A 14,315-nucleotide genomic window follows, 5' to 3' on the forward strand; every position below is an offset into this window, starting at 1 on the left:
TGATCAAATGTAATAACGCCATTTATATGGTTGATGTAATGGGTATTAGTGATATGAAGAGGTGCATATGTATGCACATGTGGGTGATGTGAAAGGCGATAACCACCACCTACCTCAACAAGATGTAATCATGTGCATTCTCAAGCAATAATGAAGTAATCAAATTCTTGCTCTGTCCACCTACGCGTTAATGAAGCAGTCAAAGTGTTCTTTTTGTTCTGTCCATCTGCGCATCATCATGTGAGAGAGAGAGAGGAGAGAGCCAACCCCAAATCCAGCAAACAAATTGGTATCAGAGTGGATGGTCTCTCCTTGATCCTGGGTAGCACGAGAGCGTGTAGAAATGTCTGCTTTGTCCTAGGGTAAAGCATCGCCAAAAGCAATGAAGCGGTGTAGCCAACGGAGAACTACGATCTAGGGTAGAGGTGTGCATGTGCTGCCATAGCCGTCGACTTGCATGCTTCATAATTCTGAAGCGAGCGAAGGCTTGGAGCGTAGGCCGCCATCATTTGCAAGGCCTACAATGCAGCCCAGAAATGAGCAGCAGCCTGTGAAGAGTATTCAAAGCTCACCGTCAATCAGCAGATTGGAAGCCTGGGCCCTGCGCTACAAACCACGGGCTGCGTGTAGAATTCATCGCTAGCATCAACGCCAAAGCAGAGATCGCCTCCAAGAGTTCAAAGCATCCATCACTAAAACCTACAGAAGACACCACCCGGAAGATCGCCGACTTGCAAAGTAACGAAAAAAAGAGAAAAAGGTTTAATAAAAAAATAAAAACCTTAGTTTTTAAATGTTAAATCAGCCTTTAATTTATGTAAGGGCGTGTTCACGTGCAAACAGCCAAGACAAAGCAAAGAATGTGTTCCTCATCCATGGTGCAAGACAACGCCGTCATCAACAATTAGTGCAAATGACAAAGTTGCAAACCAAAGTGCAGAGTCAAAGGGGTCAATTATCACTCGGACGAAGTCAAAGCAAAGACATTAGGACCAACAAACGCAAATAGAATCCGAAGTCCATGCGGGGATGGACAACTCTTTCCTCGATGCTTAAACTTCCTCTCTCAATGAGGAGAGAAAGACTCCTCAAAGAGGAGATGAAGACTCTTCCAAAATAAGAGTCTTCATCTCTTTCAAACGAAGAGATGAAGCTCTTAAATGATGAAACTTGTCCAATATCCACAAGGGCTAGTTTAGTGCATGACTAGGTGTAGACCAATTCATTATGGTAGCGTAGACACATATTAGAAAAGTTTTCATCAAGGGAGGTAGTGTGATAAATGTGTGTAATGACAAACTTTGCCTAGAGGTGGGTGATGTGGAAGTTTATGGGTTTCATGTGAAAGGGTGATAACCACCACCTATCTCAACAAGATGTAATCATGTGCATAATGAAGTAATCAACGTGTTTCTGTGCATCATCATGTGAGAGAGGAGGGAGTCAACTCCAAATCTAGCCAACATCTTTGACATGATGGTAATGCACCTGAATGTGCTTAGTACGGGTTGACTTCTTTTCCACACAAGGATTTGCCAAAAGTCTTATGAGCCATACACACTCAACTGTAGTTGTGACTGTTGCCCTCAACCCTATAATCAACTTCACAACTTGAAGTGGCCCTCACCCCCCTTGGCATAAAGCAATCCAAGAGAGTGGGTGCCCAGTAAGTAGCGGAAAACACGCTTAACAGCTTGCCAATGCCTGTTGTTCATAAGTCTACCCAATTGTGAGACCTGATACTGAATGCCTGGTCTCGTATTGCATAGATAAATCAAGCACCCAACAACTTGGCTGTAGATCATGACATCAAACGACTCAATTGGATCTTGGAGGCTAAGCCTAGCACTTGTCTCAACAGGTGTTGCATCAGGCTTGGAGTCTTCAAGATTGGACCTCTTAGTGTAGCATGCGCCGAGCTAGGACCGTGTGAAACAACGAATCCTTTCTTTTAACCTGAGTTTAGTGAGTCTTTAGGAATCCTTTAAAACAACATACATGAATCTGAAAGAGATGTAGTAGAGACGACACCAGATGGGGTCCCCAATTACCCACTGAAAGCAACACTCCCCCTCCCCCCCGCTCCCCCCCGCATGCAAGAGTATTTACTTTATTTCTTCTTCTGGAGAACTGTATAGAAGCTGAACTGTGTCCACAAGACTGAGCATACAAACTGGCTGACTGACCGCCAAACGCAAGGACAAAGCGACCAAACATTGGGCAGAACTGTGCATAAGCTTTAGGCGACTTTGAAGCTATCTTCGAGAGAAATACACCGGCCCGAGACTGAGGGAAGGTGTGCTGAAAACTCCTGAAGAGATTGAGCTTCTTTGCCTTGGGATGAGAGCACAAGTAGGGCTGTAAGTATGCATAGGCAAGAGCCTAGGCACACATGCTTTACTTCTGATGATAATTTCTAGTTTTTATCCGATGAATTATGGCTGAGCTGAACCTGTCTTTTTATATGCTTCAGGGTGCCGAATCGGCTGCCCATAAAGCCTGTCAAATGGCAAAAAATGTAGAGACTGACATTAAATGTCATTTGGCTGCATCAAATGTTTCACGACTAGCTAGTCGTTTGCCAATTGCTCACGACTAACATTAAATGTTAGTCAAGTGCCTGTAGAGTGGTCAGGGCTGCCAGTCTTGGCTGATTGGGCCCAAGGGTCTGGCCAACTGCTCCATAGCCTCCCAAAGGCTGGTCGGCTGAGCCTAAGGTATGGCTATGGGTTGGCTACCCCCCTTGCAAGGCAAGCCCACCTTGGGGCTGGCCCCTTCTATATGAATTCTTCACAGTGTGTTAAGACGACTGACCTGACACTCTCAGGCTGGGAGAGTGACCTACGTAGCTCGTGCCTGACATGTCCCCGACTGGGCTCACAAAGGGGTCACGACATACAACAAATAAATCCTAAAAGGTACTACTTTTGTACATGATTCTTGCACTGTTGATGAGCCAGTTTGTCACCTTGTACCAGAGTGCATGGGTGCACGTGACACTTAGTAACCGCTGAATGTACTTGGATTGCAACAACACAATGCCATCATCACGCTGAAAAAACTGAATGCTCAACTAATAAAGCAACAAACCCAAATATGTCATCTCAAATGACGCATGTAGTTTAGCTTTGAAAGTTGAATCTTCATCATTAGGGCATGCAAGCAACATGTCATCCACATATAGGATTGTTGGGTAATTTGGAGTTAGTCTGGAGTCTAGTCAAGTGTCCTTAGTGGTTTGAACACCCTCTTATTTAGCGTCAAAAGGCAAGGCTCAGTGCCTATAAAATCATGTACTTGGGTACTTCATTCTCACATCATGAGTACCATTCTAGTTGTGCAATCTCTCTCTCATACTTGAGCTCTACTGCCTCTCTCTCTCTCTCTCTCTCTCTCTCTTCTACATACTACACCATGATGATGATATTTCATCCTCCATAGCTCCATGAGTGATCTCCTGTGATATCCAGTATGGTATCAGAGATGGGACAACACAAAATCTGCGTTTTTTGTTGGACTGCCCCATCATCAATAGATCTGCGTTTTGATGCTACAGCCACCATTATCATCATTCAGGGTGCGTTTTTGCTGTTGCCGCCACTGTTGATACTGACGTAGATGCTGCTGTCGTTCCCACTTGCAGCTTGAAGGTGAAGCCTGAGGATCCTTTGCTGCCTGAGTTGTGTGCTCAATAATTGAGTGCGTAACACTACCAGGGTGTTAATTGGGAGACATGGGAGGGCAAGGACCAAGTTTGGATCAAATGCAGGAGCTGAGATCATGCTTTGATGTTTGTGTTTGCAAGGATGAGTTGCTTGTAGAGCACATGTTTGAATCCGTCCCATGCAATGGTATATTTTCCAAATTGTTGGTGTCATGGAAGGCGCTGTCTTTCAGGAGAGATGTAGCAAAAGTGAGTTTACGAGGTTTTAGTACATCCACAGATTTGAAATACAAGCATAGTTTTGTATGATCGTTGGCCACAATACAACATTTGTGTTGACCAGCATAGATTGTGGAGTGGAATGCAAAAATGTGCAATAAATACAAGCCAAGGAAGGAGAATTGTAGGGAAAGAAATCACAACAAAAAAGACAATAACGAATTGATTGTTGAAAAGTAATACATATAAAAAACCTTTGCAAGTGTTATGCAAAATTCAACACCAAGTCTTGTGCCTTCTTCACTTGCATGGGATCTTGGCTTTTTAGTGAGTGAGTAGGAGTGGAGAGTTGCTTTTTAATAGGGCATCAGGGACCGTTGCTTAACCTCCTCAAGAAGGTGGCTCCTTACTTCGTGGGCTGGCCGCTGACCCTTTTCCAGAATCTTGCCTATAATGTAAGATGAATTATTCAGTTGTTGGGAAACGGCTACATCTTATAGCATTCGACTCAGCGGCCGTGGCAGAGGGCACTTTGTCACGGAGCCCGATAGTGATTCGGGAGGCACAAGCTTTCTTTGCCAGATGGGACTATTACTTTTCTCTTGATGTAGACCTGTTGGTCGGAGTCATTGGCTTCCCGATCACTGTTTGCTTCCTCGGGATCCTTGAAGAACTTGACGCTCCTTTTGGCGGTGATCAAGAGCACTCTGGGTGAGGTTCTTGAGTCCCCTTTGTCCGTGGCCGACAGAGTCGCTTGGGTGGTCAGACTCCCCTCTCTCCGGATTTGTGTCGCTTCATCGGAGAACCTACCCCACTAGCTGGTCATCTCTTGCCTAAATGGCTACTATTTTCTTCAATTGGTCTAGGCTTTCGGGCCAATGCTTTATTTACTAATAGATGGGTCATCTTGCCCACACTTTCCCTCATCGCCGCACGGCTCCACCCAAGGCATCCCCGACGGCTCCAGGCACGGACCCCCCCCCCCCCCCCCCCCGTTCTGCAACAATTCCTACACTAGAGCATGCAAAGTGGCAGTGTGTTGGTGGCCGTTATCGACAGCGTACTCAGATGCCACCCAAGGCAACGGTCACTTTAGAGAACGGTTTTGAGTCGTTAGCCTCGGAGGCTTCTCTAGAACTACCTCAAGATCCGCTACTCCAGGATCACCCGATGCCCCCCCCCCCCCCCCTCTCAAGGCCCCAAGTCCTATCCCTCCATCGAGTGATGAGCTGGCCCCCATCCCCATCCCCATCCTGCCCTCCCTCTCCCAAAGGAGCTAGCCTAGGCCCTAGCCTCCCCCACTCTAGAGCCTCCTCAACCTCTCCCCCTCCACAGGACGCTCCTCCTCCTCCCCCCCTCCCCTTTCGAGCCCGCAACCTCCTCCGCAAAGCAAGAACTTGGACCGTCGTCCTCGAGGATTTAGCAGCCTTTCCCTTGCCAGTGGTCCGGACCCCTTTGAGACCCAGATAGTTGCCATCCACATGAGCACTTTCGCCTCAAATTCGCCCTGGGGGCCTTCCCTATTCATGGGTCTTCGTGTGGATTATGCCTTGTTCCGCCGCCGTCCGATGGAGGCATGAGACTTCTTCAAGGTTCAAGCGTCTTATTCGTCATGTACCACTCCCTCCACCCGCCGATGTTAGAGAGGTGGTTTTTTTTCTTCCCCTTGAGTGTAGCTCCGGGGACTGTGTGGGATGATGCGACTGTGACCCATACCCTCCAAGATTAGGCTATATATCACTCCGAAATGTTGGGCGTCATCCAGGTCAAAGATACCTGGTGGGATTCAGGGCTCAACAGGTGTGAACACCCCCAATGTGTGGATAGGATAAGTGTGCCATGTGTCATGACTTCAATGTGTGTGTGTGTGATTTCTATGGGTCAAAAGATAAGGCTTCAAGCCTACAAAAGCACGTACTTGGTGAAGGTTCAACAAATCAATCAAATCATCATAGAACTCTTGCAACATCTCACCTCAATGAGCCTTTCTACCATGAAAGTTTGAGGTGATACAAATCCATTTGATACTTAGGTAATTAGTTAGGATTTCAAACATAGCACCATGGAATAATTATATTACTTCTTCAAAGTATGGAAGAGATTTGACTTGTTTAAGCTCTAAATGCTGTTTTGGATACATTTTAAGACCTAATGCATATGCGATGATACTTAGATATAGAAGATCCTTGTTTGAAGAATATTGAGCTCCTTGAAGTTGATCAAAGAGTTCATCAATGTGAGGCATTGGATACTCATATTTAATTGTGATTTATTTAAACATCATTACATTTGCAAAGCAGAAAAAAATCTCAGCACAAATGAACTATAAATAGAAGTGATGTATTATGCAAAAGATCTTTTACACAGAGAATATAAGACTACATTCATAGAGTCATGGCTCATACAAAAAGGAATGACCATTGATTAATAAATGAGCCAAAAGAAAGGATAGCGTAAATTTTCTCACAGGAAATGCAAGAAGCCTAATGGGGGTTCTCAAAAAGATGCTAAAGGTAAACATTATAAAAAACAGCTGCAGTCGTGCAAAAAAGTTCCCTTTTTGAGTAAAGTAAAGGTTTACCAGAAGGACAGCACACATGTGCTACTTATCATCTAATAAGTGGAAGTCTGCATTCGGACCCCATGATCTTATGAGAATGTATGGTGTCCAGATGCAAGTAAGAATCATGCTCGATGATAGTGCCACGCTACAACTTCTTTAGTTATGCATTAGTCAAGAAGCTTAAGTTGCAACTTGCCATAAACACCAAGTGCTCACGAGTACATGGCGTCTTTGATAAAGGGCACTGGTAATAACGTCAGGAATACCATGATATGTGGTATTGAGGTGAAAATGCATCTTGATAGGACAAATGTAATCCTAGAGAAGGAGTGACTTATGGGTTGGGTCATTTGTTTTCTAGCCTAATGGGTTGCCCCTTGGTAGAGAAGTAGCTCATTGCATAGATCTTGTACCTGATAGTGCACCTATATTCAAAAACCTTTATGGTATCGCAAAGTAAAACAAGAAGAAATGAAGAGGCAACTGGCTGGAATACTTGAGAAAAGGTCAAGTTCAGCCCAATAGCTCTCCTTGGGCCTCACAAATTTTATTAGTGAAGAAGTATGGATAGTTCTATGTGTTTATGTATACACTATGGAGCTGTGTGCACACACCTGTCTTCACTCACACTTCTTTCTTTGTTCTGTTTTGAATAGGGCTCACAATGGTCGATTTTCTGCGCTAAACCCTAACCCTAGTGTTGCTAGTAGTCATGACACATGCTTCCACTGTTTGGAAATGATACATGTGACAAGTGAGCTTAAGAGGACGTGCTTATGACGTATGAGTGAATGGCATGTTTTCATTGTCAGATTCCCAACTGGGCGATAGTTTTAAAGACTTTTCATCATTTTATGGAAGGTGTTTGTGATGCTGGTATTGTAGGCTTCCTGTAGGCTTGTGTCGTGCAATAGTTATGAGAGAGAGAAGAGAGCAATGGAACAAAATCAAATGCAAGCACACATTGTAGAACTAAACCATAATTGCATATTTTATGTACAAGAATAAAACACAATTGTATGTTAACTTCATGGACACATTGTAATACTATTGGAGACCATTTGGTCCTCTGTAGATGTTAATAGAACTTATGGAGAGTATGTACCACAGCAGAGGTACAGGATGAGGCAGACACTCTTTGTTTAGCTTACTGATGCACAACCCTCAGCCCTGCTGTGCAACCCTAACCTAACCTTAGCTGCATCCTATCCTTGCTGCATTGTCCCCCCCCCCCCCCCCCCCCCCCCCAAACTTTCCACACTTTGTGTGCTACTACAGGTGTACGCCACCCCTCATGCCCCTCGCCACTCCCCCAAACACCCGCCCCCGTCTCATGCCTCCGTGCTGCCTCCAAGCCATGTAGCAACAAAATAACACTGCAATTTTAAGACCTCAGGCGGTAGGTTGGGTGTGCAGCAAGCAGAAGGCAAAGGTGGATAGCACAGCTATTATGGGGATATGTAGGTAGAAGGTGACTAACCAGCAGTAAACTTTTTGGAGTGCCCTAGATGCTTAGAGAGATGAGATGAGCACGGTTGCTCTAGCGGGTTGCCAGGCGTGGGCTTTTAAGGCCAGCAAGCTGGCAGATTTATTGCAACTCAGCTGCTTCAGCTCCAGTGGGGCTTCTTGGACATGTTACCAACTTCCAGCAAGTTCTCCTGCCCCAAGAGCTCCCAACGGCTGCCTTGTCCTCAGCCCCTCGGTATCCGGGGCAGTTCAAAAGCAGGAAGATTTACAGCTGGCTTTCAGACTTTTTAGTGTTGCATATCAGTAAGGTCCTTTATTGCAGCATGTGCTTGCTTTCTTCCTGTATACTTTGTAGCTTCAGGTGCTAATGTAAGAGAAGTGATTGGCTTGCTAGCAAGAGCAATTCATGTTTGGTTGCCCTGGTTATGTGCAGTAGTCCATTATGTTGCAGCTTGTTCAGTATATTCAATTCAAGCAGTTACTACTTGTGTTTTTATAAAAGACTTGTATATACGATGTTGAGTTTGTGTGTTAAGTGAGTGAGCATGTGTTTGAAAATTTACAGGTACACAGTGGGTGATTCGAGATCATGTTCGGAACATAGAACTTGAAAAAGAACTTGAAAGCAGGATTCGTCGCCGCAGAGAAGGATCCAGAGAGAGAGACAGATGGCGGGATGTTGGTAAAGAAAGAGAGATCAAAGGATCTCGCATTCAGAATGAGCAGCAGTACCAGAACGAAGATAGGTCCAAGGATGAGAAAATGAGACAGGAGAAGCCCAAAGATGATGATGGTGGGGTGAGAATTGAGAGAGAGAGTACTAGCAGCAGACACAGAGATGAGAACTGGAAGGCAGGTAGACAACTGGAAGACAAGCACAAAGAAGAGAATCTTAAGGTTGACAATGGTCGTGAAGGATGGTGCAAGGATGATAAGGATCGTGAGCAAAGAAGGAAGTCTGATAGGAACAGGGAGGACAGAAGCTTTGAAGGGAAACTAAAGGATGACAGACAGAAGGAGGTCATGAGCAGAAAAGTTGAACTAAAGGATGACAGACATAAGGAGGACTTGCACAAAGATGCGAAGGAGAGGGATGGTAGAGTATCAGAAGGTAGGCGCAAGGATAACAGGTCCAGAGATAGCAGGTACAGGGACGAGAAAGACAAAGAAGTTAGGCTAAAAAACCAGGGGGATATTGTTGAGGAGGAAAGGCTTAAGCGTGAAAGTACGAAAAAGGGAGAGTATTCTAGCCGGCACAAAGAAGAGAAACTTACAGACGAGAGCAATCTAGATGATGAACTCAAACGAGAAAGAGAACATGTCAATGATGATAGACCAAAGCTGAAGGACAGAGGCGGTAAGTTCGAGGAGGAAATCGTGAGAGATGAGAAAGAGAAGCTCGGCAAACACAGAGAGGAGGATGCAGCACATGTAAAGAGCAAGCACGACAAAAAGAAAGGAGAAACAGAACAGGATAATGGTGGCAAGCACAGAGATGATTCAGGGATGGATCATGTAGCAGATGCCAAGGGCAAGTATGAGAAAAAGAAAAGTGAAAGAGAAGAGGACCATGGTGTTAGAGTTATCAAGCCACAGGGTGAGAAAGGAAGGGTTGAGAAGCAGCAGGATGGCAAGGATATGGATGAAGGAGAAAGGCATGATAGACAAAGGGGAAGCCGTCAGGATAATGGCAAACATACAGAAATCGCAGGTAAGGATGAGAAGGTACGTAATATTAATGACAGAGATGGAAAATACAGAGATGATCGAGTGACGGGTGAGAAAGAGCATAGAGAAAAGGCTAAAGATGATGGGAACAGACATAGCAAGCGTAGAGATAAAAGCAAGGAAAGGAGATGGGGAGGTCTTCAAGATGAAAGACCTAAGGATAGCAAGGAGAGCTTCAATGCACAAAAGCATACAAAAGAAATGGATGACAGGCAAAGATATGATATTCTTACTGCTGCCAAGCAGAGAGGTGAAAGAGGGAAAGATGACAGAAAGCACAGTGATAAAACGAAGGAGGAAAATTACGAGGAGATGCCTGTACATGCTATTGTTGACAGATTGGGTTTGACAAAAGAGGCTAGCAGACAAATTGATGGAGGAGACAAGGAGGGTAGACCCACGAATGTGGATAGACATCATCATGATCAGCCAATCAAACAGAGCAAGGATTCAGATCGGCAACCTCCTGAGCCTGCCGAGGCAAGAGAGAGTAAGGGTCATGCTGCAAATAAAGGGGATCGAACAGATTCGAAAGCTCCAAGAGCTAATTCTTCACAGGATCAAGAGAAGGTACTATCTATCACTGCAGTCAAGGATGTGACTACTTCTGAAAACCAACCCAAAAGGACTTATGACTCTGACACACTCGACATAGCCATTGCAGATAGGGAGCATGCAAGGTTATTCTCTTGGATTGATATTGCTGCTTACATCTTGTTATGCACCTGAGTGGTCTCTCTAATTCTTTTGCAGTGCTTTGTGCAGGCCTCGAGATAGACCAGCTGAAGAAGCGAGCGACCAACTGCATGAAGACAAGGGACTACATGACAATTCTGGACAGAGGAGTAAGTTTGAGACGAGTGTGAGTGTGAGTAGCAGCAGCGGCACTAGACGGCCAAGAGAGAAAAACTGGCACATGACTGATCATGGAGATCAAGGCAAACAATACCTTGGTTTTGATGAGGAGGTGAGAAGCTGGGAACCTAGAGTGTCAAACCAAGAATCAGATGATGAGAGGTGGCGACCTTTCAGCCATGAGAGGACTTGGGATTCCCGACCCTCTCTATCACCCAGGGGGCCTCATGCTCATGGGCATGAAGGGTTCGTAAGGGGCCCAGAGTCTATGCTTTCTAAGGAGGCTGCTATGCTAAAGAGAAAACATCATAACTTCTCACAAGGTGCTGGGCCCACAAAAGCTCGGCGCGTGGATGAAGCTTCAGTTGAGAGGTTGGAGCGGTTGCATCAAGGTACACACATGAATCGAGTACCAACAGATGGGCCCATGGTTCGGCCATTGCCACCCAACCGTCTTGTAGGGCCTTCAGCATTACTCCCTCCACCGCCTCCATACAGGCCAGGGGTGGACAATCCGGCAGTTATGGGTGCCACTAGCAATTTTGTAGAAGGCTCTAACCCAAGGGAGAGTGTAAGGTATGACAGAAAGGCTGGAGGAGGGCATTTAAGAAGGTCTGATATGGTAGGACCAGTTGATACATGGGGGGGTTTTGGAATGGGCAATTGGAATGCTCATAATCAAGGTCCTGTTCTGGGTACTGGTAATATGTTTCCTTCATTTCCTCAGATGGGCACAGGGGCTTTTCATGGAATGGGTCAGCAGTTTCATGTACCACAAATGTTTGGACCTAGTGGGGCAAGGCCTTCTGGTGACATGAGATTTGGAGGAGCTCGATTTCATATGGGCGATGGTGGGGCTGGCTTCCTGGGGCATGGACCCAATCGTGGGCCTGTGATGGGATGGCACAGATTTCCAGATGCAAGTGAAAGTCACCGTCCTCTCTCAGGTTTCATGGACACTTGGGAAGGACCGGGACGGTACCCAGATGAAGGCCAGAGATTTGGGCACCCTGACTGGGATCAGTTTTCTCAAGGTATGTCTGGAGGAGGTTGGGAAGGAGTCCCAGACCCATGGCAAGGTCAACAAGCTGGGGATTCTAATTTTGATTTGAATCCCCCCCATTCACACAGAGAAGCCTTGTATCAAGCCAGGATTGGAGAGGGGGTTTCTCGTCCAGATCCTCACATGGATAAGGTTCAAGTTGTAGAAGATCGTGTGCTGGAAACTCCTGAAATCTTTCCTGTGTGTTCGATTGATCCCATGGCAAAAACCAATTTGAAGGCAAGCAAACGAACCAAAGAAAGGATGCAGATGATGCTTCTTCATGCAGACATATCTGCCGAACTGGTTGACATTGATTTGTACAAAGAATACCTCAGCTTGCTACCTCCATCAGAAGCTAAGAAGAGGGAGGCAAGTGCTGAGGATCACATGGATGTGTCCATTGCCTTTGTAGATGAAGATTTGGAGTTTGAGGTGAGTTTCTACTTGGGTATGTGTTGATCGCTTATTCTTGAGTATTTTGCTCATGTAACTGCTTTTTATGCAGGTGGACTCTGAAGCACAAGATCTTCTTTCGAATCTGGATCCTTTTGCAACATTTCTACCATCTCTATCAGACAGTGCATATAAGGTTTGTATTTGAGTGTGATTATCTTGGTTTCATGTGCCACTATGGGACACTGCACACCCTGCTCATCTTCTGTATCATCTCTTGCTTATGTTGTTGCCAATGAACAAGTTGACACTCCGTTGACAGCAGCCTGCATGGTTGCAAGCTTTTTTTCTTGACTACTTTCTCCAAACTGCATGTGCAGGATGCCTTGAAGATATACCAGAGATCGGTGCAGCAGAATCGTTTTCAGAAATCGGTTGTTGGATCTTTTCTTCTTCCTGAGAGTATCTCTTTGATAAGAATGCCTAGCCTGGACATAGAGTTAGTAAAAGGGGACAATATGGAGAGCTTTGGAGAGCAAGCATCCATACCAATAGGTCCTGTGGCTCGAACAGAGGTGGCTTATTTCAAGGTAGCCGAGGCAAAAAAAACAGTGGAAGTACAGCACTCTGAGAAAGCATATGTTCTAAACACAGTTGTGGAAGGTAATGGTTTGGTAGGTGAGCGAGAGCAAAGCAGTGCAGAAGGCTCTGTTTTGGGTGTTGAAAACTCTAGCCCGACATGGCAAGCTATTGTGAATCACATTCAGTCTGCTAAGAACCTCGACAATGACCGAACAAGTCCTGTCAATGAGATTGGCAGCGACCATTCAGCTGATCATCTAGAAGCTTCTCAAGTTGCTGATGATGACCAAACAAGGTGCGCCAACAACAAGGTTGATAAGAGCCATCCTGCTGATCATCTTGAAGCGTCTCAGGTGGTTGAAAGGGAGGACTCAGAAGGTCAACTTGTGGAAGACAAGGCAGTGAACTCTGAAGCTCTTGCCTCTTCAAGCAGAAGAATGGAAGAGTTGGGAAGAAGTTTTGAAGGAGCAGAAGCTATTGAGATACTTGACCTAAAAGGTAAGTCTAGACATCAGGAAAGCCCTGAAAACGCTCATGAAAATACACATTGATGCCTTCTTGTGCTTGTTTTGCTTCATGCCCTCCCTGCTTGTCTTGTCCCTTGTGGGTTTGCATTGATCTGAAGTGTTTAAAAGGGCAGGCTCTACTGGGGGGCCTTTCTGATGTCTGAGTCTTTGTTTGGCCAGAGAGTTTCCCAAATGCCTGCATGGTGTATGGTATCACACAAACTGTACAGGTTCACCACCCCACCCACAGTTCGATGTTGAAATACTGCAGCAGTGCCAAAGGCTCATTATGCTGTTGAGTAACTTCAGTAGCTGTGGCATGGCATTTTTGGCGGTTTTTGGAGTGTTGGAGTAGTCACCTGTATATTCTCTTCTTGGCTCTCACACTATATATAGGAATGCTCGCCTTTTTTTGCATCTGCTTGGTCTTGAGCCCCTCTGATTGACCACTGGGGGCTTCTAAATTTGTTGCTTCTAAAAAGCGAATAGAAAGCTAAATATTCCACAAGGTTTCTCCCTGGGGTCATGGGGAGTTCCAAAAAATTTTCCCCCCCATTATTTTGGCTGATGAGAATGGCTGGCTATAATTCAATAGCCCTTGTAAACTGTACTATTAAGTGCCTGGGAGGGCAATTCACCTCACCTAATGATTTGGGGGTGTGTGTCCATCCTATTTGAAAATTTGTGTCAATGTAGAGTGGCATCCATGTTTCTTATATAGACGTGGCGTACTAATTTGAAGTTTCACTTCATTAGGTAAGTGATGACATCACCATAAGCATGTGTGACATCAGTATCTAGTAAGGCTCAAAGGGTTAGGCTGGCTATCATTGGAGCTAGTATACTATCTTGTTGTTAGTTTTAAAACCAGTCGTATTGTTATGTTTTTGACATCATTGTTGATGTAGTGCATTAGCTAATGATGCGTCTGTGGGCTTGGTATTACAGTCTGTCCAAATGAAACCTGCATGAAGTGTGTTATAAATAAACCATGTATATGTAGGGCATGAACTGGTCTGGAGAGAGTGGTTCACCTTAGATGAGCTCTACAACATGGCATTCTATTCAGCTATGTGATTTCACCTATGAATGTATGCTGCAAGCAGTGATCTCATTTAGAGCTCACAGTTTTTGATTTTAATAATGTGAGTGGGGATGATATACATGATAATAGTTATTGAGAGCTGTGCAGGGTTCTAGTTTAAGCTCAAAGTTTCCCTGATGTTCTCACAGGGCTTATTGATGCAAAACAAGGGGCGTGCTGCAGGTCAAGAAAGTAACAGTAGCAATCTT

At 45.1% G+C, this 14,315-nt stretch overlaps 1 protein-coding gene across 1 annotated transcript in view; it reads left to right on the plus strand.

The window, feature by feature from the left end:
* Window positions 1-13,703, plus strand: part of LOC147609915 (uncharacterized) — an 81,117-nt gene extending 67,414 nt beyond the window's left edge. The window contains exons 2-6 of the mRNA XM_086786715.1: window positions 8,479-10,321; window positions 10,407-11,973; window positions 12,047-12,130; window positions 12,315-13,014; window positions 13,203-13,703. Of these exons, the coding sequence (XP_086642841.1) occupies window positions 8,479-10,321; window positions 10,407-11,973; window positions 12,047-12,130; window positions 12,315-13,014; window positions 13,203-13,321 (4,313 nt within the window). The 3' untranslated portion in view covers window positions 13,322-13,703. The remainder of the gene's footprint in view (window positions 1-8,478; window positions 10,322-10,406; window positions 11,974-12,046; window positions 12,131-12,314; window positions 13,015-13,202) is intronic.
* Window positions 13,704-14,315: the final 612 nt, after the last annotated feature.

This window comes from Cibotium barometz, chromosome 50 (genome assembly GCF_041138505.1).
Source record: "Cibotium barometz isolate CiBa-2024 chromosome 50, ASM4113850v1, whole genome shotgun sequence".
In the NCBI taxonomy this organism is placed as follows: Eukaryota; Viridiplantae; Streptophyta; class Polypodiopsida; order Cyatheales; family Cibotiaceae; genus Cibotium; species Cibotium barometz.